Here is a 25,694-nt window from a genome sequence, read left to right as displayed (position 1 = left end):
GAGGCTTTGGGGAGAGCCTGCTGAGATGGCTTTTGGGGTCATTGATTTTCACAGGACCTGGGAGGTGATTGGATGTCATAGGAGGTGTTTCTGCGGACAGTAGGGTAATAGATGGACTTGGAAGGGAATGGTTCACTTGGCTATTGGCTCATTGCCCCATAATTGAGCCTCTTTCAAGCACTGGTGTTCCCACCCAGCCCCTGACATGCAGATCAGAGGGTTGGCAGCTGCAGGGCTCTTGGCATGGCGCTCTGCATACCCAGCTTATATCCCCAGCTCCCTGAAAAGAGCCAGGCCTGGTTTCCATAGTGCCCTGCCCAGCCCTGAAGCAACTGTCAAAGCCTATTGATATCACCTATTTTTAGCGGTTGGGACTAGGACCTCCTGTTTCCCTTTTCCATGTCAAAACAGGAGGCCATCCAGGAACCCACTCTGCAGATTTCACTTTGGTACAGCTCAAAGCAGGGGCTGGGAGTCTGTGTTTACGTATCAAAGGTTGCTTCTGAGAGCCAAGGGCTCAGGCCTGCACAGTCTCACTTTCCCACTGCCCGATCACGATAAGTGCTGTTTACCCAGTTCTCGCCCTGAGCCCGGCACTGAACTGCAGTCTTTGTGTAACTCTTGTTTAACATTCATCCACTGGTCTATAAAGTAGGCCATAAAACAGAACCATTTTACAGATGATGAAGCTGAGGCTCAGAGACACTAGTGTTCCTAAGAATGTTGTAAAGGTTAAAGCCAGGATTCAGAACTTGGTCTCATTCCAAAGTCCAGTACTTTCCACTTGGCTATATGACTCTGATATGCACTTGGTTCATGCGTACATACGTATATAGAAGCAAGAAAGGGAAGGTTCAGTCAGTACCATTCAGCCAACTTTGACTTGGAGCTCACTCAATGCTGAGCTCTGTGGTTGCACAAATGAGCTGGATATTGTCCCTGCCTGCCACATTCTGTTGGGAGACACAGACAAGTGATCCCCTGAACTACAGTGTATTCAGTCCTCTGAAGGACCAGTGTAAAGGTTCCTCTGTGTCTGGAGGAGGGATTGTCTACATATTATTGATAAAATGAACAAGATATCCAAGAGGAAGGGTGAACAGATGTAGGCCACAGAGAATGAGAGGACTTTGCCAGGCAGAGGAGGGGCAGGGATTTTGGGCAGTGGTAATAACAGCCCCACCACGCAGGAGCCTCCCTTCTTCTCTTGGGAGCGGGTGTCCTGGAGGGTAGATGTGGCCACCATTAAGTCCTTCCCTAAGGCGCTTTTCAACATGAAAAGGGAGCTTTTTCTGATGGTACATTTTGCAGTAAGGAATCCAAAAGAGATGATTTTGACCTTTGTCTCAAGTCTTGTCAGATGTGTGTCCTCTGGCCTTTTTAGCATAGAATCTGGCAATGAGAGGTGCAGGGCTGCATAGTGAGGCTGGAACATAGATATGGCGCCTGCTGGGAGGGTTCAGTGGCCGCTAAAGGGACTCGTGCGGCTCCTTTGGCTTTGCTTTAATGGTTGTTCTGAATGTCGTCACATTTGCCACTTGTGTGGACACTATTGGGTGCTCTTGCCATCTCAGATGTAATTATAAGAAGAAAAGAGTGACTACTAGGTATACCTGGAGGGGACATAGGAGAGCATAAATGCTAAGAGTAGAATCTGTGTTACAACTGCAGGAAATCAGACAAAACCCCTTCCTTCCACCCATTTGGTTCAGTGCAGTTTCCATAGACAGTGCTTAGGGGATAGTTCTGTTCACAGGGGCTGAAGCTGAGGCTCGGGTACCCGGGCTGTGAGGTGGGCTGGCCGGGGGCTGGTGGACTTGCTTGTGGCCGCACATCAGGTGAGTGGCAGAGCTGCGACTTGAACCCTGATCTTCTGCCTCCTTGCATGGTGGTCCAAAGAAATGTAAACTGGGCTCAAGAAATGCCACAGGGCCTGGTGTAGTGGCTCATATCTGTAATCCCAGCATTTTGGGAGGCCGAGGCAGGTGGATCACCTGAGGTCAGGAGTTCAAGACCAGACTGGCCAACATGGCAAAATCCTGTCTCTATGAAAAATATAAAAATTAGCCAGGCGTGGTGGCACATGCCTATAACCCCAGCTACATGGGAGGCTGAGGCAGGAGAATCACTTGAACCCAGGAGGCAGAGGTTGCAGTGAGCTGAGATCATGCCACTGCACTCCAGCCTGGGTGACAGAGCGAGACTCTGTCTCGAAAAGAAAAAAAAAAAAGAAAATGCCACAGGCCTCTCTGCAGCCTGTGTCTGAATGCTAGGAGGCAGGCCGAGTGTTTTCCTGCCCATGTGCAAATACGGGTACTGAATGGGAAGCTGCTAAAGGGGTCTCCACCGCTGATTTAGGTGATTCCAAGGAAATCATCTCACACCAGCAGGTAGCTGGTGTTAAGTGAGTTTATAGGGCTTTGTCATCATGGGGAGCAGGAAAGATCCCCCCATAGGCAGAGAAGGCACTTTAAGCTAGTCTGTGGTGTGGAAACCTGGAGTACTGGATGCTGACACTGACAGGGCTGTGAGTTTGAATTCCAGCTCTGCTTCTTTTCAGGGCTGCACCTCCCACACCCCAGCCTTAGTCAGAGGATGGATGTGATACAGTAAACTCCAAAGGCATTCATCCCCTTGTTCCTCTTTTCATCCTTTGGGTACAATTTGATTATCTCTTCAGATTCCTTCCAGCTCTAGTTTAAACACAAACTATATATATATATAAATTTATATATTTATTTATTTATTTGAGACAGGGTCTTACTCTATCACTCAGGCTGGAGTGCAGCTCGGCTCACTGCAACCTGTGCCTCCCTGGTTCAAGGGACTCTCCTATGGGTATGCGCCACCATGCCCAGCTAATTTTTGTATTTTTAACAGAGATGGGATTTTACCATGTTGTCCAGGCTGGCCTTGAACTCTTGACCTCAGGTGATCCACCTGCCTTGGCCTCTCAAAGTACTGGGATTACAGACGTGCACCATCACGCCTGGCCTATTTTTAATATACATAGGGTCTTGTCGTCACCCAGGCTGGAGTGCAGTAGTGTGATCATAGCTTATTGCAGCTTTGATCTCCTGGGCTCAAGTGATTCTCCCACCTCAGCCTCCTCAGTAGCTGGGACTACAGACGTATGCCACCATGCCTAGCTATTTTAAAAAGAAAGAAAAATTTGTAGAGATGAGGTCTTGCTATGTTGCCCAGGCTGATCTTGAACTCCTGGGCTCAAACGATCCTTCTGCCTCAACCTCTCAAATTGTTGAGATTACAGTTGTGAGCCACCGTGCCTGACTTAGGTGCTCTTTATAAGCCAAGAAAATTTGCAGGTACTAGAAATCCTACTATGAGTTTCATCACTCAGACTTAATGGTGAAGGCTCAGGAGATGTTCCGGCAGAGAGTTGTTAGATGCTGTTCAACTCCTGAGCTGCTCTGAGGCCTTGTAGTTCTACTGCTCCCATGTAGATTTGAGATGATTACATTCTACAACCAGCCTTATGGGTGTCATATTTCCAGAATTGAGGTACTATTGGAACAGATGGGCCTTGCCAAGATCATCTCGCACATCTTGATTTCTGGAAAGGATTTTGCCAGATGGACTTGGATAAGAAATTCAGATTAGAAACCACCTTTCTAACACCCGTTAGAGTATTTGAGTAAAATGTCCTGCTATCTGAACTCAGAAATGCACCTGTCTGTTTCCAGTGACTGGTTTAATGGTCTGCTAAGAGGGCCGGAGCCATTTGCCTTGGCGTTTACCCACAGGCAGCATGGCTATATTTAGCCAGGCCACAGGTGAACATCTGAGACAGGTCCCGCTGCTGCTGAATACTGTCCTCAAAGCCGAGCGTAGGATACAGTTTACTAAATGCCATGTTGGGCTTTCATTGCCCCGGTGTTCAAGTCACAAGGCGGTCTTATGGGATAAAATATGAGTGATCAGAGTCTCAAAGGCCCCTGCAGCTAAGAAGAAAGTCAGATCATTTTGAACTGGTTGGATACAAGATAGGTTTTGTCATCTTTCATTTTAGGATTGTGACTGGGTTTCTTATTGCCTCTGATGCAGGCAAGCAAAACCTGATCCCATCATCAAGGGGTCAAGGAGCTTTTAAAATGAGGAAGCCGTTTCTGATTCCATTCTCAGCTTCACCAGCCCCAGACTTTTCATAGGCGTCTATCCTGGCAGGTCCTGCTTTGGGCAGGACTCTGTGGCTGAGCAGAAAGGTTGGAGCCCAGCCTACAATGGCTGAGGGGGTGCCTTTTGCAGTGTGGCCAGAGGGCAAAGCAGTCAGCCGCCCCGTACCAGCATCTGGCTGTGGTCTACCTGTGAATGCACACCAGCCACAGATGTTTGGCCGTTTCACCTCTTGGACTAGCCTGTAAAACCTGAAATTGCTTGAGATTTTGCTCAGCCCAAACAGCAGTTTTGAGAAGGGGCTGTGGATGTTTCAAGATCTCCAAGATCATCAGAACCTCTTCCTGGGTAGGAGAGGATGTGGAAAACGTCAGTACTAAATATTTAACAGGCACACTGGAAGCATTTATGAAAACTGATGCTCTGAGATTCTGTTTAATGAGTCTTGGGTAGGACCTGAGTTTTGACTTTTTCAAAGTTCCTCAAGTGATGGTAATACTAATACACAGCCAGGATGGAAAAGCACAGCTGGGGAGACTGCACAAGTTGGACTTGGCTGAAGATGAGACTTTGACAGTAGAGGAAGAGGAAAGGGAGGCCTCAACTTGTTCTACTCAAAATAGTGGTGAGGAGACTTAAGAAAGGAAAGAAATGGAACAAGCTTCTTTAAGCGATAAGCCTCATATGGGCTAATTAGACTAGGGGATGAGTGGTGAATTCTTTTGAAAGTGAGAAGAACAGGTTTAGTCATAGCCATTAGCATGTTACTTGGTAGGAAAGTAAATATTAGGCTTAAATCAAGTCTGTATCAGCCCCTCCAGGGGCCAAAGTTGGGGGTTTTCAGCTTGTTGGAGGGCACTAGCAGCATCTAATTCTAATGAGGTGAACTCATAAAACAACAAATGAATATGGACGTGACAACGCAGCCCAACCCCTAAAAATAATATTCTCATTAAAATAAACAATTATGCAGCAAGGTAAAAAGAAAGTAAATGGCATTCACAGCCCCACTGTCCAAAAATAACCTCTACAATTCCTTCTGGACATATCTAGATAGAAAATAATAATTTTATACAAATGAGATTCCACCTGATTTTTTTTTTCTCATGTAACATTGTGCTGTGGATCTCTTGCCACATCAATAAATACAGGCCTACATCAGTTTTAAATAGTATTTCATTATATGGATGAGCCATTTTCTAATCCATCTCTGTTGATGGACATTTAGGTCATTTCCAATTCAAAGCTATTAACAATGAGATAAAGCATCCTGCACATGTGCGTCTCAGATACGCATCCTGCTGTGGTGACATTACATGGCTACCTAGCCAGGAGTGGAGAGGACAAAAGCCCCACAACCCACGTTCTCCCATTGCACTGCCCCCAGTTTATTGTGTTATAAATCATCTGTTATTCGCTTTTGTGTTTCCTTATCCCCCTCCTCCCACACAGTCATAATGGCCTCTTTGGTTAGGTGTGGAGTACACTGTCTAGGTGGAGTCCTGCCCCTCCTCATTATTAGACTGTGCAGGGCGCAAGTGTGTCTGAAAGCCCATTGGCAGTCAGCAGAATGGCCTGTGACTCTGAGTAACTCGTGAGAAGCCCACTCTGCTTGTATCACCCCAGCTGTCTTTCTAGCAGGGAAGTTTCAGCATGCATTAGGTCCACATAAAGTGATGGGAATAGTCCCTACTTGCCTCACTTTAAAAAATAATTTATATTTAATATTTATTTCTCAAGAATCTAATAGGGGCCTTCTGGGTGCCATACCTTGTACCTGGCACAGGAAACAGTCACAATTAAGTGCCCGGTCCCTGGCCTCCAGGAGCTGACGTCTGCAGAGAGGCGCTCAGTAGAATACTCCTAAATGCAGTTCTCCGTGGAAGTTAAGTGGCTGAGCCTCCTCAAGACAGCAGTATCAATGACTTTGACTTCATAGGGAAACTTATATGAGGCAGATGGTTTTGTAATCTCCTTAGATAAGACTGAAGCAGTTCTTTTGGTCAAAGCTAGAGGAACTTAAAATGCCCTCATTGACCAGAGCAAAATGATCTTAGGCAAATCCCTGCCTGCCTTTGCATTTGCAGTGTGGCTCATTTTCCTGGCGAAAGAAGAAAGGGGTTGTGAATTTTAGTTCTGTACTTCGAAGAGTTTAGGATGACAACCTCAAGACCAGTGCACGATGAGAGGTTATTGGTATCCTAGATTGTACTTTTTGCTAGATTGATGGAGACCTGGAATGTTTGGAGAAGATTGGCTGTAACTTGAGAAACTCAGAAGGAAAAGGCAGTTGTTGGCTCTGCTGATCAATTAGTTAAGGGATTTTATATTCTTTCAGGCACCACTTTGTAAAACTTCCAGAAACTAGGGAGTCCCCTCTGCAGAAAAATGCACATATATGCGTAAACATTGAATTTTTTTATACCATCCCAAGCAGTTTGCAGATTTGCAGCCTAAAAGCCCATGATGTGATCCAAACCCTGGTTTTTATGGGTAGAATTACTAAGGTTTTTAGAGGAGGGTAACTGTGAGGGCTGAATAACCTTGCCGATGAACTATTCCTAAAGAGACTGTTTTTTCTTTCTTTCAGCACTGGCTGGATCATGCCAAACCCATAAAAAAGCAGATGAAAAGTAAGTAAGCAAAATTTAGCCCACTCTTTTATTTCTTTTTTTCTGAGAGTAAACTCCTTTGCCAGTGTTTTGAGGTGTTATGTTTTCATTAGAACTTGGAAGCATATTAAAAATCAATTCAGTATTAAGTGGACGATTTTTAATTTCTTAAGGCTAGCCAAAGATGAGAGTTTAAAATTTGAATAAAAGTGTTTAGTGGATATTGAAAAAACCGAATGTACTCTCATTTGAAATCAGACGCCTCTGCCAGTGAGCACTGATTACTCTGCTATTCAGAAACTCAGCTTTATACCTATTATATCTACTTTCTAATGAAGTACAACATAGTCTCAGAGGATGAGAGAGTAGGAGGGATCTTTGATAGTCTGCTACAGCTTTCTCAATGTACAGGTGTGGTAACCACATTTTTTAATGTTGTTTATGCTTGGGTAATTTTTAAAAATTCATATTCTCTTAAAAGTACTTTAAAGTGTTTTTACATAACAGAACACTTTGCATCACTTTCCTTTAGCCTTTGTACTTTGTACTGTATAAAAACTAGCTGTCAGTTTGGAGTATTGTGGCATCGGGGTGAAAGTAAAATGTCAGCTTTTAGGTAATCCATCTAGATCACTAGGGTTTTCTCCTGGAATGAGGTTACTAGCTAAACTATCTTAGTCAACACAAAAGTCCATCTGTCTCAGTTTCCCTGACGAGGATTGGAAAGAATTGACCAGGGTTGCGTGCCCAGTTATGCTGTCCTGATGTCGTGCTAAATGTTATAGATTTAACGTGCTTTTCCTTTTGTCCATCCTGTGATCTTCAAAACTGGGGGAAAAACATCTTCAACCTTCCATCTCCAAATGTTTAGTTGGACCTGCTTATGCTTTGCACTTTCGAGTTAAATACTATTCTTCAGAACCAAACAACCTTCGTGAGGAGTTTACAAGGTAGGCCACGATGCAGAACAATCTCCCGCCCAGCAGTGCTTGCCTTACGTGTCATTTATGACTCTTCTCAATTGTGGGTTTGCCTCTCCTTCTGCCTGCCGTCTTTCTATTTCTCAGCAAGAGTTATTAGTATTTTTCCGGTGCTTCTGTATTCCGTTAAAAATCCACAACTTTGCTTAATTTGACATTTTTCTGAGTGAATAGAAATTAGAAGATACGTTTTCTTGTCACACTTCTATTTTCTTGGACCCTGGATAAATTGATTGGTTGCTCTGTGGCATTTTATTTTTATCTCAACTACAAAAAGGGAAGGCAGATACTGGAAAAGCATTTCTCAGTCCTAAATCGCCATCTTATGTTTTAAGGGATTGCAAAATATTCTCTTGATTGTTATAATATAAAGAACCCTCTTTAAAAAAAAACATAGTAATTGCAGCAAAGTTGTTAAAATCCCTTCATGTTATCTTTTAGCTCCCCTGAATTTCTTTATCTTTTCCTTTTTTTTTTTTTTTGAGACAAAATCTTGCTGTGTTGCGTAGGTTGAAGTGCAGTGCCATGATCTTGGCTCACTGTGGCCTCTATCTACCTCCTGGGTTCAAGCGATCCTCCTGCTTCAGCCACCTGAGTAGCTGGGATTACAGGCGCAAACCATCACACTCTGCTAATTGTTGTACATTTGATTAGAGACAGGGTTTCGCCATGTTAGCCAGGCTGGTCTCAAACTCCTGACTTCAACTGATCTGCCCGCCTTGGCCTCCAAAGTGCTGGGATTACAGGTGTGAGCCACCGTGCCCAGTCTGAATTTCTTTCATGTTTTGTTTGCCCATGTCTATGTCTTAGACTTCAGAAACAGGGAAGAAGAAAAAAAAATTTGAGTAACATTTTAAATGTGGAGTTTCCCTCTAGCCTCTCTTCCATCAGTGAAATTCTCTACAAAGTCTTTTCCTGCTTGTGATATCCCCAGAGCCTCCTTGTCATTGTTTGTGTGATGGAGTATAGTGGTGACATGTAGGCTGCTGAGTGGTTCTTAGGGAGATGACCCCTGAGTAATGCCTTAAAGACTGACTGGTTATCACTATTTCCCCTGGGCCTTTTTTTTTTTTTTTTTTTTTGAGACAAGGTCTTGCTCTGTCACCCAGGCTGGATCACAGCTCACTGCAGCCTCAACCTCCCAGGTTCAAGTGATCCTCCCACCTCAGCCTCCCTAGTAGCTGGGACCACAGGTGTGTGCCACCACGCCTGGCTAATTTTTCGCATTTTTAAAATAGAGACAGGGTTTTGCCCTGTTACCCAGGCCCAGGCTTCTGCTGGGCTGCTATGGTTAGGTTTTCCTATAGGAATCAAGAGTTCTGGCCATGTTAATACTGTGTCTCTTGTGAGATGACTATGCAAGATGGTATCCTGACGTTCAGAAGTGAAGTTCAGTGGTGGCCAAGCACCTGTCAGGAAGCAGGAACATTCTGGAATGTACTAGAACTTTCACCATGCCTGATCGTGATTTCTGACAAACAGTCCTTCTAGTGTTGCTCCTCAGAGTCCTCTATGAATGCTGTTTCTAGCTGTCATCAAAGCTGTTGGTTTGTAACCCGGGTTGTGTGAATCAGAAACACCCGGGAAGCTTTTGAACAACTCAGATTCCTGGAGGCCGCTCTTGTGTGTAGGATTCTGTTTCCATAGGTAGGGAGCAGAGCACAGGCAGGTTTGGTATTTACAAAGCATTGTGAGTGGTTCTGATGCCTACATCCTCCTGGTAAAAAAACAAACAAACAAAAGATACCCCTCTTATTTAAGCCAAGACATTTATTTTTTACCTGAGTAAACCCCATGCGTGTTATTTGCTGGCTTCTTTCTCATTTTTTGTTACCCCTCTAACCATTTGCAGTCCAGTGCCGGGATTTTTCTTGTTTCGTGCGTGTGTGCGCGCACGCGCGCCTGTTTTGTGTTTTAAAAGAGTCTGCAGTTACACTGCATCAGGGGAAAAGAATCCCCAAGCAGTTTCTGACTAGAATCAGCTGCAAACTTTTTGTTACAATCCATGGCAGCAGATCTGGAATCGGCTGGTGGAGCTGGCTGAGAGCCAGACCCCGCAGCCCCACCCTGCCTGGGTTATTGGACATGTTGCATATCCATGTGCCATGTTCGGCTCTCTTCTCCAGCACCGAGGGGGTTGTGGAGGCTGTCATTGGACCGTGCCGTGTATCATGTTCCATCCTACAAGTATCTTGCGAGTTCCCCACGTGCACTCACCTTCCTAGCTAGGTTCTGGGATGCCTTCCTGGAGACCCAAGAGGAGATGCCTCCACCAAAGTTCTCATTTGATTTGGACTCCTGTTTTACAATACAAAACTCCATGCCGTGTGTGGGGTGGGGTTTGCAGTGGGAAGCTGGGGATTGGGAGCGGCTGGGAAAGGGTTACCCTCTATTGACTTTTGTATATGTTTGTCAGGTACCTGTTTGTTTTACAACTCAGGCATGACATTCTTTCTGGAAAGTAAGTATGTTTTTGTTCTGACTCTTAACCCAGGATAGATCATAGTGTATTTCAAAATAATTCACTGTTTTAACTCTTTTACCCTTGTTCCCTTTTCAAAATTCAAAAAAAGTGCACCAGGCATTGTAAAGTGAGTCTAATACTTGTATCACTGTCATTATCATCCTATTTTAAATGATTACTATATGGCTTGAAGCATTTCCAAGACCATTTAATATCTTAAGTGATGTGTATTTGGGAATAACTCTCTCCCTGATCACATCACTCTCCCATTCATAATGGCTTTTGTCGTATTTGCAAGCAAGATACGTTATTAGTATGTATACACTTACAAGTATTTGGACAGTCAAAAAGTGTCATTCATCACCATCTGCATATAAGAAATGGAAAGAGGTTATGTTCTGATTCCAATAGAAAGTTTTAGACATCTCATCTCACTTCCTTTTCTCCTCTTAAAAATGGCTTTGAAATACTAGGCCTCTGGCAACACACAGTGATCACTGAGCACGAGAAGCATTGGCACTGAAGTGGTTGATTTCGCATGCAGTATTAATTTACCGTAAAGATGGGAGGTTTCAACAGGCATAGCTTTTATAACTGTGTCATTTTTCAGCATCTGTATTGAATATTTTCTATTACATGAAAAACTAAGGCTATATTGAGTCTAAAAAGTAACCCCTGCTATTGACAAGAATACGTTCTGATTTTGAATATAATCTGAAGGAAAATTTAAAATGTAATTTCCGAATTTGCAAACTCTCTATAGAATATGTGCTATAAAAACCTCAGTGAAATGTACTCCATAGACCAATAGAACAAGTAGATTGTACAGTGTATACATTTGCCTTATTCAGCCATGCAATACAGACCTTTGGTTGGTGTGTGTATTATGAGTGTGTGTACTTTTTTTTAAATCCTCTCTCTCTCCATACTGTGCTCCTCATACTAAAGGCTGTGTAACTCTAGAAATTGTCCTCGGTTTGGAAAAATATTAATGGCAACACCTTGCATTTGTATAGTACTTTGTAGTTTACATGCAGTTTAGCCTGCTTTGTACTTCAAAGCAGAATGGTGTTCGAGTCCCAATATTGCTCCCTTCCAGCTGGATGACCTGGGGCAAGAGCCCTTAACACTGAGTTCCTCATCTATAAAATGGGAGATGGTTCGGGGGAGCTCACTGGCAACACCCATCCTAAAGGTTTACAAACTTGATGCGTTGACCAAATTGGATAATATAAATGAAAAGGCTTTGAAAACTATGAAGTGCTATACCAATGTATGTCATTATTATTTTTCTAACCAAATTTGAAATATTACGTATGAATGAGATCACTGAATCTGCAGTAGTACTCCTCTAGGGCTATGCCTTAGATAGACTTAGAATGCTGAGTGTATCCAGCCATCCTGGCAGTATTCGATATAGTGTCTCTGTGTTTATTTTTAACGCTATGACCTTGTTTCAAGAAAGATTTGAAGGCAGCTTTAAAAGATGCAGATACTATATCAAGATAAAATAAATTTAAAATATGTTTAAATATAATAAGGCAAAGGGAACACTTTTCATTCTGTTTTCCAAACTTTTCCATTCTTGCCAAATTCAGTAAAATTGTACATGATTGATAGAAGCTATATCTATGTTGGGTTATTTTGCCCTATGATAAGAATCGACTTTGGGAAATTTGTAGTGCAGATCAGCTTGTTGCATTCTTTAGTGTAGACAGCAAAAATATAAACTAAGAATACAAATCTAAATATCGCTACCTCTTGAAAAATGATTTTAATGACATTTTATATGGTTGTGAGTACTTAAGTTCCTATTTCGAATTAATTTCATTTTTTTTTTTTTCAAGATTGAAATGCCCTTATGAAACAGCTGTGGAGTTAGCTGCTCTCTGTCTACAAGGTACGTTAATCTTTAGTAGTAATTAGCATTTTAATGTTACTGCTTTTTATTTCTACAAATGAGTGTCTACAGTATACCAGGCCCAGAGCTTAGCTTTGGGGATATAAATGAATATGACATGGTCTCTGTCCCCAAGTGGCTTGCAGTCCGGTGAGGAAGGCAAGGAGTAGCAAGGACTACAGTGCAGTTCCTTCAGGAACAGAGACGTGCAGGAGGTTTGGACAAGGAAGGCCCATTGTGGGGATGAGAAGACCATGAGTCAAGGAACCAAGGCACAAAAGTGCAGAGAGGTTAGCAGCAGTTGAATGGTGCTGCAGAGTGAAGTTCAAGAATTTGGACAGGTGGATGACCTTGGGCCCCATTTAAAGAGAAAGAATTTCATGCAGTCAGTAGTGACACCTTTGAAAGCTCTTAAGAGGCAGCAGGCCTGGCCGGATATGCACTTTAGAAAGGCCACGTTGGCTGTATGGGGAGAAGGGATTGGAGCAGGACCGAGACTGGGACTGGGAGCCCAGTGAGGAGGTGCTGCTGTAACAGAAGGGAAAGGAAACTGACTAGGGCAGGGGCTTGCATGCACATACACACACACACACACCAAGAAATAGCATTATAGCATTGGCAGTACAAGGAGAAGTAATTGGTGATTAGACTTAGGTGTTGAGGGAGGAGTTTGAGATGATTCTCAGGCCGTTTCTGGGGATGGATAGAGGTTAGAAGAGGTGAGCTCCGGTGGAGGAAATGGTCTGCATTGGGCCTCTTGGCTAAGAGATTCTAGAAGCTCCAGCAGGTTCTTGAGTACCTGAATCTGGCTCGCTCAGAGAGGTCAGGCTGGAAGCATTAATGTCAGGGCTGGCGGGGTGCAAAGGGTATTTTTGCATGTGAGTGGGAACTGGATGGTAAGAGGTCTGCCTGCATGATTGTCAGTGTTGGCTGTTTATCTGTGTGATGCCCTGGCGGTTTGTAGTTTCGGATGCAGAAGAAACACTTGCTAAAGTCTCTAGCACTAATTAAGAGAATACTAATGTGTAACTGCACATCGGGATTTCATTAGTACATCAGATAGACATATGTTGTGCACTCGTTTGCCAGCGTGTTCATCAGCTTCTACTGGATTATGGATTATGATATATTCATTCATCATTAGTAATTATTTATGAACACCATAATGAGAATTGACTTCTCACTTTTGTGTTTGGCCGGTTTTTAAAAGTGGAACTGAGAGGTTTTTTCAAACTATAAAATTAGTACATACTTATTACAGAATATCAGGACAGCAACCCACCAATCAGACAAGTAGAAGGAAGGAAAGAACCCACTGTCCTACCAGCCACAGGCAACCAGAATTTCTGTCTGTGAGTTTTGAGTGGACTTTTGAAAATGTGATTTTGATCAGTCATCTGCAAACTTTTGTGTGTTTTTTTACTTGATATTTTTAGTATGTGTATTTTGTCATGTTTACACTCATAAAGATGGTTTTTAATGACCGTAGGATGCTCCCATGACCTGAAACTTCTATTCCTCAGTCACCTTTTAATTCCTGTTGTCTTGAACTCCTGGCTTCAAGTGATCCTCCCACCTCAGCCTCCCAAAGCACCTAGAATTACAGGCATGAGCCACTGCACCCAGACTCTTAATTCTTATTATCTAATGGGGACTTGGCATATAGTAGATGCTTGGTAAGTGCAGAGTGAGTTGAATGAATGAGATTGGAGAGATCTCCTCACCCCACCCCCGCCAAGAACTTTAAAGGCAGAGCCTTTAAACTGGTGGTAGAGTTGATGGTAATGTCATCTATAGCCATCTGTGCCAAATACAGTGCTTCCTATGTATTTTTCTGATATGACAGTCTTTATGGCAGGTGCTGTAATGGCAGGCATGGCTTGAAGAACATGGCAGTGGCCTCTGCTCTCCGGCCACTCACTCACGTAGCAAGCGGCTTTCCTCTACCCTAGAGTTCCTGAGCTGCCAGAGGTCATACCATCAGGCTTGACAGCCCAGCAGTAGATGTCAGAGTGTCGTTAGTGAGACAGAAGCATCTATGTCAGATGCAAGGCCATTAATCCACTGGAAAGGTTTCCTCTTAAAGCCATTGGCACAATATTGCAAGCTTGTACGTTGTCGTGAAAGATCAGAGGATGAGGTGCACATATTACCATCCCACCCCATTGTAATGAAGCCCTCACCATACTTAACAGAGTAGTGTAGAACCAAAACCTTGCCCCAGAGCTGAGACAGGCACAAATAAGGTCAGTTCTCTGTGACCTTTCTTGGAGAAATTATCCATTTGAGCTGAAATCAAAATGTCAGTGTGATTTTAAGATACAATTGTTGGCTGGGCGCGGTGGCTCACACCTGTAATCCCAGCACTTTGGGAAGCCGAGGCGGGTGGATTACCTGAGGTCCAGAGTTCAAGACCAGCCTGGCCAACATGGCAAAACTCCGTCTCTACCAAAAATACAAAAATTAGCCATGCATGGTGGTGGACACCTGTAATCCCAACTACTTGGGAGGCTGAAGCAGGAGAATTGCTTGAACCCAGGAGGCGGAGGTTGCAGTGAGCCAAGATCGCACCACTGCACTCCAGCCTGGGTGACAGAGCGAGACTCCATCTCAAAAAAAAAAAGATACAACTGTTATGTCAGATAGAAATAAAAAGACTTGGCTGGGTATGGTGGCTCATGCCTGTAATCTCAGCACTTTGGGAGGCTGAGGTGGGTGGATCGCTTGGGCCCAGGAGTTTGAGACCAGCTTGGGCAACATGGCAAAACCCCGTCTCTACAAAAAATAAAAAAATCAGCCAGGTATAGTGGTGTGCACCTATAATGCCAGCTACAGACTGAGCTGGGAGGATCACCTGAGCCAGGGGAGGTTGAGGTTCAAGGTTGCAGAGAGCTGTGATCACGCCACTGCACTCCAGCCTGGGCAACTAAGAGCCTTTCTCAAAAAGAAAAGGAAAGGAAAGGAAAAAGGGAAAGGGAAAGGACTGAAGACTTAGATACAAGGGGAGGCTCTTGTTACATTGTCCCTCCGTGTCCCCTCTTCCCAACCCCGTTCTGTGAGTAAATGCTACAGCCTGCTTTCCACTTCAACTACAGCTGAGCTAGCTCGTCTGGGACTCCCAAGGATCACTAGAGCATCTCTGCAGGTTTGAATAAAAGGAAGGGTTGTGTTTCCTCCTGTGCTTGAGCCTTGAAGACATGTCTTGCTGTGGTTGTCCTCGGTGCCTCCTGAGTTGTGATACAGTGGCCCTGCGGGGAGGCTGTGCTCTTTTGGGAACTAAATTTGTAGTAGATTTAAAAATTAAACCCAGTAAAAGGAAAAGAAGGGAGAACTAATAGGCCACTCGTCTGTTGCATGCCTGTGCTCTTGTTTCATTCTTGTAACAATTCCCATTTTACAAATCAGGCACCGGAGACCCAGAGATGTTAAGTGACTTGCCTGCAGTCACACAGATAGATTATGTTAGAGGTGGGATCCAAGCCCTCTTGTGTCTGAGCTGTTTCCACCACCCTCCACGGCCTCCTAGAGCTGAGGCCTGGCTGCAGAGGTTGCAAACTGAGTGAAGTGTTAGTTGATGGGATCTGATGTGTGCAGCACAGGTTCTTAAAGTGTTTTCCAGGGTAGCCACATTAGCATTACATGGGGACTTGTTAGAAAAGCCAGTTCTCAGGCCTGGTTCCAGACGTAGGGATTCAAAAACTGTGGGGGCGGGGCCCAGTGATGTGCGTTTTAACCAGCTCGCCAGGTGATTCTGATGCGTACCCGAGTTCAAAAGCCACTATTATAGATCAGTGGTTTTCCAACAAATGTGCAGAGCCTTTAAACTGGCAGCCTGTGACCTGGGCATCTTGTTAAAAGGCAGGTTTTGCTTGCATAGGTCTGGGGTGAGGCCTCAGGGTCTGCGTTTTGGGCAAGCTCCCAGCGGATGGCAGTACTGTTGGTGTGTGGTCCACACTCAGTGTAGCCTTGTGTTAGAGGGAACGCGAGAGGATTCCTTTTCATTCTGGGATCTGCTTTCTGAGCTGCAGGGGGTCGAGGAGAGTGGGTTTTGTCATCATGCCCTGGATCAGGGGGCCACCTGTATCCTCAGGGCCTCCGTCCTGTGGGGGACTTGGCAAGGGCAGCACAAATTGGGCTTCTTGCTCGGATCCCTTGTGTGTCTGCTCCTCCCTCCTTTCTGCACAGCTGTCTCCCTCCCAGGTTCTGCCTGACTTTCCGCAGTTGCTCCTGCAGCCCTCGCACCCCTCCTCCCTGCCTCCCTCCCTCTCTCCCTCTCCCTGCCTTCCTACTTTTCCTCTGGATGCTGCATGTGCTGAATTCTTGATCCATCCTCTCCAGCACTGCAGACCCTGAGGTGCTGCTCTGACCTACCCTTAACAAGAGCCTTGTTAAATGGATGTTTCTGGGCAGATCCTCATTCCCTGCGATTTGCCTTTTATTGCAAATTCAGGGTTCTGCCACTTCATGGGGAAAATGTAATTGGGGCCTCCCTGGGTGGGAACAGCAGTGGAGAGAAAGGCAGTAATAACTACGATGATGCTGTATCACCCAACAGGGAGGACATTAGAATGCTTCTAGGATTTTGAGTATACATACGACTACCCAAGTGAGAGTTAAGTCTTCCTGAAAGGAGAGAGTTATACATTAGCGGGGGGACCTGTGCTTTAAAATCATGCAAAATGCCTTTGGACCTGGTTGCAGCAATAACTGAAAGCATTCAATATCTCCTGTTTTCCTCCCTTTTATGAAACTTACAGCGGAGCTTGGGGAGTGCGAGCTTCCAGAACACACACCAGAGCTTGTGTCTGAGTTTCGGTTCATTCCAAATCAGACAGAAGCGATGGAATTTGATATCTTCCAGAGATGGAAAGAGTGCAGGTACCTTGATGCAACCATCTAGCATTTTGATATATCTATTTTGTCATAAATAAGTGTTGGTTATACTCCTTTATCTACCAGTAGAATTGCTCTATTGATGGCCATAAAACTGCAGCTCCAACTCTTCTCTCCTTGTGTCAGTCCTGTTTTTCCAAAGGCCCACATCTTGTCCTTTTTATTGTTGAGAGAGCCTCGCTCTGTTGCCGAGGCCAGAGTGCAGTGGCACTATCTTGGCTCGCTGAATCCTTGACCTCCTGCCTCAGCCTCCCAAGCAGCGGGGATTATAGGCATACGCCACCATGCCTGGCTCGTTTTTCTATTTTTTGTAGAGATGGAGTTTCACCATGTTGCCCAGGCTGGTCTCAAACTCCTGAGCTCAAGTGATCCTCCACCTCAGCCTCCCAAAGTGTTAGGATTATAGGCAGGAGCCACCGCACCTGGCTGGCTGTCTCTCAAGAGATGTGCAGCAAGAACCAAACCACACTCCTTTTCTCTCTCTGCAAACAGAGCCTGGTTCTGATTTGTTTATTGCAGCCAGAGGAGCCACCGCTGTCTTAGTGACACCCCAGGGCATCCCAGACACTCTCACATACTTGCATCTCTGGGACCTCAGGGCCTGAACCTTCTGAAACAAGCACTTTAGAAATACACCCTGTTGTATAGGAACATACACATTAGAGACCATGTGTTGTACATTTCAGGAAATGTGATCATCATACCTAAATCCAGCAGTGTCATTTATCCCTTTTGTTTTTTCCCTCCATTCCCCCTGCAGGCACCACTTTCATGCCTGCACTACCAACTCCACCCCTCACTCACGGGTTTCCTAGATGTTAACCGTTCCTCCCTCCCATCCCATCTTCCCCAAACACTGCCTCTTCCAGGTCACCCTTGGACTCTGGAGCTTAGCGTGACTTTCTCTTATCCCTCAGTCATTCTGAAAAGCTCGTGTGACTATTTTAGTGGAAGGTGGCATTAGTCCATTCTCATTGTGTAACACTGAAGCAATGTAAATGTCTGTGGGTATGGCACACCCCACCCACACACTTACACATCCACTGTCCTCCCTGCAGGAAGCCATCATTGGCAGTCTGTAGTCTTTTCCTTTTGTATTTACATATACAACATTGTTTCATTGTTTCCTTAAGTGATCATGTTGTAAGCACTGTTCTGTGCTCCCTTTCTTTCTTTCTTTCTTTCTTTTTTTTTTTTTTTGAGATGAAGTTTCACTCTTTTTGCCCAGGCTGGAGTGCAATGACACGATCTTGGATCTCGGCTCACTGCAACCTCCGCCTCCCAGGTTTAAGTGATTCTCCTGCCTCAGCCTCCAAGTAGCTGGGATTACAGGCATGCACCACCACGCCCGGCTAATTCTGTATTTTTAGCAGAGATGGAGTTTCACCATGTTGGTCAGGCTGGTCTGGAACTCCTGACCTCAAGTGATCCACCCACCTTGACTTCCCCAAGTGCTGGGATTACAGGTGTGAGCCACTGTGCCTGGCCTGTTCTGTGGTCTTTCTAGTCAATTAACAGTAAGTTCTTGGGAATCTTTTTGTATTACTATAATTTGGTGTCCCTCATTGCTTTAACTGCTGCATAACGTTCCATAGTAAGGCCGTGCCCTTCAGAATCCTGTGGGCTTACAAGTCGCAGTTTACATGTATTTCCATTGGTTTTTCTAAGGGGAAAGAGCCCTGCCCAGGCGGAACTCTCCTATCTGAATAAAGCGAAGTGGCTGGAAATGTATGGGGTAGACATGCACGTTGTCAGGGTAAGAACTGTGTGCATTTAAGTACTTTGGTTTTGCTGTTACTGAAAAATGTATGAACATTATGCAAACAAAATAACTTGTGGTGAGGAAACTGTTTTTGCATTTTGCATTCTGCTGTGTGACGACCTGTTAGAACCCTCTACCGATTGTCACTTCGTTTGTTTGTAGGGAAGAGATGGCTGTGAATATTCTCTTGGACTGACCCCGACAGGCATATTAATCTTTGAAGGAGCTAACAAAATAGGCTTATTCTTTTGGTAATTTAGTTTTGTCTAATATTAAAAATGTCTTTTCCTATTTTGTGGTGGAATTCTATGTGATGGATGATTATTGAGGGGTATCTGCAACACCCAGATTCATCCTCAGAGCACGTGGTGCTGCTGTTGTGGGTCTGTGGCAGTTGCACTGAAACTTCTGGATAATCACACTTGAATGAATGTTGGTTTTTTTTTTTTTTTCAGTCTAAGCTTTAAAAGTAGAAAGGAAACTGCTATTTGATGTGTAGATGGTTTTACTGCAGATTGTGCTTTTAAAATGCTTTCTCTCTGACTAGGCCTAAAATTACCAAAATGGATTTTAAAAAGAGCAAATTGACACTCGTGGTGGTCGAGGATGATGATCAGGTAGGCCTTGCTCCCATTTCTTCCCCTTTGCTGGGAAAATCCTGTGTCAGTGTTGCAAACGCCCACTCGAGGCCCTTGTGCTTCCTCTTTAAGGGACGTGAGCAAGAGCACACGTTTGTGTTCCGGTTAGACAGTGCCAGGACCTGCAAACACCTTTGGAAGTGTGCAGTTGAGCACCACGCGTTTTTCCGACTGCGGACGCCAGGAAACAGCAAATCCAATAGATCCGACTTTATCAGGCTGGGCTCTCGCTTCAGATTCAGGTAGGGAGCCATTTCTGCAACACGCATCGCGTCTTCTGAAGGAGGACAACTGTGATTTCTTTCTTGTGTGCTAGTAGAGTGATGAATTTATGTCCAGAAGCTTAGGTTGCATGTCCCGTCCCCACTTTTCTTAAGGTGAGTCACTGAAGCTCTTTTGATCCTCGTTGATAAAATGGAACTAATAACAAAATTGTTAATAACTGACATTTAGCCAGAGCTGTGCTATTCAGTACAGTAGCCACTAGCCACATGTGGCAATTTAAGTTAATGAATATGAAATAAATTTTACAATGTAATTCTTCAATATCGCTAGTCATATTTCAAGTGGCCAAGAAGCCACATGTGGCTAGTGGCTGCCATATTAGACAGTATCGACACAGGACACAGGATCATTGTGGAAAGTTCTGTTGGCCAGCACTGTGCCAGAACTGTTCATATACCCTTAATAAGGTAGGTTGATTATCCCCATTTTACAGGTAAGGAGACCAGGGCCAGAGCTATTACGCTTAAAGTCACACATAGCCAGGAAGTGGTAGAGCCGAGATTCAACACCGTGAACTCTGGCTGCTAAATTTCTAACTGCCACTGTATTGCCTTTTGCATGCCAGTGTCCAGAAATTTGGGATGGTTAAGAATGAGAGGAGATATCAATGTGTGTGCACGTAACCCAGGGTAGGATGAGTAGATACTTGAATCTGAAAAGAGCTTGCAAACATCGAGAGCTTATTCTGATACATTTTTGCTTATCATCCTAAGACCATTTTTCTCAGAGTGTTGGAAAACTTTCTTGGTGTTAAAAATGAGAACAGCAACCTCACCTGAGAACTTTGCAGTCAGAATCTATGGGTATGCATGTGTGTGTATGTGTAAGGCCTGGCAGTATGCATTTAAAATGTGCTCCCAGGGTTTTTGAGGCCCATTTACATTTGAGAATCACAGTTACGATATCTAAAACTTCACATGGTTTCATAACCTCTACCCACACATGGCACATCCCTGAACTCTATTTAAATGTCAAAAGATTTGCTCATTTCAAATATTTCTACTGTGCAAGGAAATGGCTATGAACTTCTGTTTAAAGAATTATTTTGTTTTAAATGCTCCAAGGGGTCGGGGGTGGGAAAACCAAGCTCTTTTTGAGAAACAGTCAAATCCCAGGGTCCTGTGGAGGATGCAGAGGTTACCGGAGACCCTCTGCAGGATGCTGGTGTCTACTCAGGGTGAAGTGAGGCGGGAAGGCCAAGTCAGGGCAGTTGCCAAGGCAGGCTTTTCTCTCCTGGGAGGAAGCTGCCCCAGGCTTAGTCCCAGACCATGTTCCTTTCTGCTCGTCTAGAAGTGTAAGAAGGAAGGGAGTTTGGAGAAGAAGAGGTTGCCCCTTAGAGGCACGCAGAGCAGGTGACAAATGATGACTAAGAGCAACTGGAATGAAGCAGTTGAGGGGTAGATCAGACGAAACCAGCAACCTCCTGGAATCTGCAGCTGGGCATCACATTGGTTGAAACCCAAAAAGCCTTAGTGAAATCAGTAATGTTTGCCTTGGCAAAGCCTAGTTAAGTGGGTATTGATAACAGTCTTTTAAAACATGGGTTAAATGTCTATGCAGTGTGTTCCGTGAAAGGTTGTTTTATGTGAAAATCAACGTTCTCTTAATGAGATGTTTCAAACTTGCTTGGTTTGTGCAGCCAAGTGGCTGGTACCTAAATTGCAGGTTTTGTCCTTTGGTGGAAATATCTGGCTCTGGACTGTAGCCTGGACTTGGCAAAGGAGATTTTATTTCCAAATGGAAGGCTAAACTTTGTGTTTCTTTACCCAAGTGAGTTCAGGCTAAGTTGAAACGTACATTGGAGCTCTTGGAAATAAAAGTGCACTTTCAAAAACATGTAATGTACTGAGATTCTGATATTGATAACACACAAGAAAATATTTACTTCCCAGTGGGCGGACAGAATATCAAGCTACACATGGCTCCAGGTTACGAAGAACCAGCACCTTTGAGAGGAAGCCTAGTAAACGTTATCCATCCCGGAGACATTCAACGTTCAAAGGTTGTGTGTTTTTCATTCTGCCTTGGAATTTTACATTATGCCTGAGTCATTTAAGCCCTCAAGGAGCTTGGTCAAGCAGCTTGTGAAGAAAGTTCCCGCAGTTCTCTAGCCTGGAGCTTTTGGAAAAGTAATCTCAGTGGTGTTCTTTTAATGGGACCTGGCCACTTCTGCCATCCCCCTGTCATTAGTGTTTCCCTTGGATGTGTTCATTAATTTTTCCCTTTCTCCATATTTCTTCCCATGTGCCTCGTAGCTTCTTTTAGACCTGGGCTCAAGCCCCGGGACCTCAGGAATATCATAGAGAAACACCTTTCTTGCCTATAGAAGATACTGTATCTCCACCATCTTGCAATTTTAAGTGCGGACATCAGGCCCGTGCTAACTGGAATTCTGACCACGTACAAGTAGATGAAGAACTTTTAGATACTTGACTCAAGTCTCACAGTCAGTCCAAACTTTCCTCACACTTAAATGTAGCCAGGCCCTAGAATGCCCACCCTCTTCCCCTTTCCAAGCCCTCTGAACCTTGTCTATCAGTTACAGCTGAGGCCTCATACCTCTATGAGACCTGGAGCACAGGACAACTCAGTCAGTGAATGAGCAAGCCAGGCTCATTTCGTTGGATCCCAGCCTCCGGATCCCATCTCATAGCTCCTCTTTTTCTACACTAGATTGCTTCCCCACTTAGGATGCCCAGTTAGCACTCAGTGTTTGCTCTTTTATGGCAGACCCTCTGTACTCCCAGCCTCCTGGCCCCTCCTGTGTATGATTTCCTTGTGGCCACTCCATGCATTTTTCTTGGCTCAGGACTTAGTGGGCCTCCATGGGACCTGGTACCTCTACTTGTTCCCTTCTGGAATCTGTAACTTTGTATTCCCCACCATTCTTTCCTTTATGAACCACCAGCGCAATAGAATGACTACCTGAAATTCTTCATCACTCCCAGCTGCTTTAGTGGAGGAAAAATGCCCACAGCACAGGAAATAGTCCTGCCATTCGAGAGAGGCCAGGGGATGGGAGCGTGTCCAGAGAAGGGTGATGGGTTGATGAAGGGTGGCCACAGTGCCCAGGAGGAAGGGGCCAGAACATTCTCTATTCTGTTCCGTGGGGAGGATTATGCTTGTGTGTGTAGTCCACTAGGTCAGAGTTGTCCAGAAATAGCCCAGTGTAAGGAACAATTTTCCAAAGATCAAAAGAGCTGTCTCAAGATAGCAGTGTGCTCCCAGCCCCTACAGGTGTATACAGCACAAAGGGAGGGACCCCCTGGTGTGGCTGTCACAGAGGGGAGTGGACATCCTGTGGCTTGACCCCACCAGATGGCTTTAGAGATCTTCTGGGTTCCAGGGTCTGTGAATCTCTTCCCAGTCCCTCTTTTCTGTCCCTTATTTCACTGACTTTTTTTCAGCCAGAGTTCTAGCATCTTCTTTGTGAAGCTTTTAATGATTTTCCCTGCCACATATATCCTTTTAAAAACAAAATGGAGTGTAATAGGCTAAGCTGTACCTCATCCCCCAGGCTCTGTCCATGCAGACCCTCACGGCCGCCCCGAGGCCCCTCAATCCAGACCCACGCTTGTATTTCATCCCTGATCACCGTGTGCTGTTTTCCTTTTACCCTCTTCTCTGTATCTGCCTTTCTCTGTCTCTAGACTGGGAACTTCTTGAGAGCAAAGATGTGTCTCTTTGTCCCTGCCTCCCAGAGCACCCAGCCCTGGGAACCTGCTGAGTGGATGGTTGCTGAGTGAATCAGAGGGAGTCATAGTTTACTCTCCCTGAGGAAAGGAGAAGTAGCCACCGTGCAGTTCTGCCTGGGTTGGGGTTGGAACGGCTCTGTGATGGTAGAAGTCTCACATGGCCATTATCTGCCACTGCATGGTGAAAGTGATAAAGTTCTCTAAGATGTCATAACTTTCTGTTTTTCTTTTACAGCAAGCAACCCAGTGATAGCAGCCCAGCTCTGGTGAGTGTCCCTGAGCTCTAGAGCACAGCTCTCCTCTCAAAGGATCGTATTTATTTGCAAGGTTGACTTTTTCCTTACTACAATGAAATCAGAAAGTACGTCATCTGGTAATTTTTTTTTTCCCCTTTTTCTGCTGCCTGGCTATTCCATGCTTCTGGCTTTCAATAAGTACACAATATAATGTTCCAAGACAGTTTGGTTTTTTTGGAAAACACAGCTGTTTTGTTTGAGTAGCTGCGTGCTTTATGATAACAGTGGGTGGGAAAGGTAGAGGCCTGTGCACAGCACCCTGTGCTCCTGGCGTGGCAGGCATTGCTGGGAGAGGAAGGCCATACTCCCGAGCTAAAGCTGGACGAGAGCAGATGCTAGATTTGCTCAGTGACGTGCAGGTTTTACATCATAGAAGACATTAAACACCTTTACTGAAATTCCTGCAGGAAAAGGAACTTATCACAAGAGTGAAAATTGCCAGCACAGGATTCAGCAAACATTTTCTGTAAAGGGCCAGATAGTCCATATTTGAGACTTTGCAGGCTCTGCTGTCTCTTTCACAGCTGCTCAGCTCTGCTGTTGTAGCTAGAGAGCCACCGTGGAAATATGTAAATGAGCGAACGGGACTGCATTCTAATAAAACTTATAAATATCAGTAGGCCAGATTTGGCCCAAGGGGTGTAGTTTTTGCAGGCCTCTTCCCTGGCACAGGTGTCCAGGGTCTTGCCTGTATAGTAGAATGATCTGGTGAGCTGTAATTATCTGAAACATCCTCCCCAGCCGCACCTCAGGCTCACTGAATCAGTCTCTCAGGGTGGGACTCATAGAGCTTGTTTTTAAAGCTGCCCAGGTGAGTCTGCCCGGCATATACCTCTCTTGCTCTCTCTGAAATAACTGCCTCTCTTATATGAGTTTCGGCTTGTTAAATAGACAAGCTGTCATGTGAGAGGACCACAGACTTGCGTTGTTTGGACCTTTGGTCTGAACTTCAGCCACTGGTAGGTAGCCCAGGTTCGTTAGCCTCTCAGTCATCCCAGGCACCGGTCTCAAGGCAGCTGAGAGGGTGGTCTTTGAGATGGACGCAGCTTGACTGTGCCATACACTGTCAGGACAGTTGGCAGAACGTGGCACGGGGTGGAGCGGCTTGCAGATACCCTTGTTAGCGAGGAGAGCCCTGGCTGGGGCATCAGGAGCCCTCCCTCTAGGTACCAGCTGTGTTCTAACCCAGCTCTGGAGACAGGCCTTCCTACTTCTGGGCCTCTGTCTTCTTTTTTGCAAATGAGGAGGCTGGGCTAGATCAGTGTTTTTCCAAACTGTTTTACTCTCTGATTTTCACCCTCTAGAAGAAACCTGATGTCAAAGCCCAACATACAGAACAGACAGATGTGGAGGTCCTCTGGATGAGCTCAGTGGGGAGGGAGAGACCAGTTTCTGCCTGCTCTTCTGCCACTCCTCCCACCCCATAGCTCCAGGGCACCTTCGAGGAACCCAGGGTTCTAGAGAACACAGCTGGTCCCTCGTATGACACGGCCGGAAACTCAACCTCACATCTCTGATTCCAAATCCTACTTTCAGTGTCCTGCCTTTTGTCTCTGGGTTTTGTTCTCAGCATCTGATGAAGGGGCTCGGGGTCCTGTTGAACTGCTCTTCGTCGCCCCCTGCCCCGGAGGGTGGGAGGAGGTTGCAGTGTTCTGGATGGGTTACGTTGTAGGTCGCTAGATTCACTCCTTTTCTGGGATCCTTCTGGCAGATAGTATGCCAAATGGTATCTGTACCTTTCTTAGCCTGTCGGGGTGTCTTCCTTTTAATTCTCTGGGGCTTGTAAGTTACAGCCCCAATTTCTTTCCTTTGCTGTCTAAGGTGGTGATTGTTTTTGCTTGTGTCTCCCTAATAAAATTACATTTTCCTCCTAGCATCTAGTGGAGATTATATATTGGGAACCAAAACAAACTTAAAAAAAAAAATTCTGCCAAAAAATAAAAAAGCCCTGGTAAATATACCCTTTAGGAACAAATGAGCTAATAACTGCTGTTCGCAGCTGTTCAATTGCTCTTCATAGCCTGTGGGATCCTGG

The 25,694-nt window shown here is 45.0% G+C and overlaps 1 protein-coding gene across 1 annotated transcript in view; it reads left to right on the top strand.

Moving 5' to 3' along the window:
* EPB41L4B (erythrocyte membrane protein band 4.1 like 4B) overlaps positions 1-25,694 on the top strand; it is a 150,394-nt gene that overhangs the window by 45,809 nt on the left and 78,891 nt on the right. Inside the window, 11 exon segments of the mRNA XM_021927289.2 lie at positions 6,725-6,767; positions 7,618-7,696; positions 10,143-10,187; positions 12,038-12,090; positions 16,848-16,968; positions 18,652-18,739; positions 18,908-18,996; positions 19,293-19,362; positions 19,456-19,625; positions 21,561-21,670; positions 23,599-23,629. Coding sequence (XP_021782981.2) covers positions 6,725-6,767; positions 7,618-7,696; positions 10,143-10,187; positions 12,038-12,090; positions 16,848-16,968; positions 18,652-18,739; positions 18,908-18,996; positions 19,293-19,362; positions 19,456-19,625; positions 21,561-21,670; positions 23,599-23,629 — 899 coding nt within the window.

This window comes from Papio anubis, chromosome 13 (assembly GCF_008728515.1).
Source record: "Papio anubis isolate 15944 chromosome 13, Panubis1.0, whole genome shotgun sequence".
NCBI classification, from domain to species: domain Eukaryota; kingdom Metazoa; phylum Chordata; class Mammalia; order Primates; family Cercopithecidae; genus Papio; species Papio anubis.
Note: the sequence above shows the minus strand (reverse complement) of the source record. Positions and strands in the feature narration are given on the sequence as shown.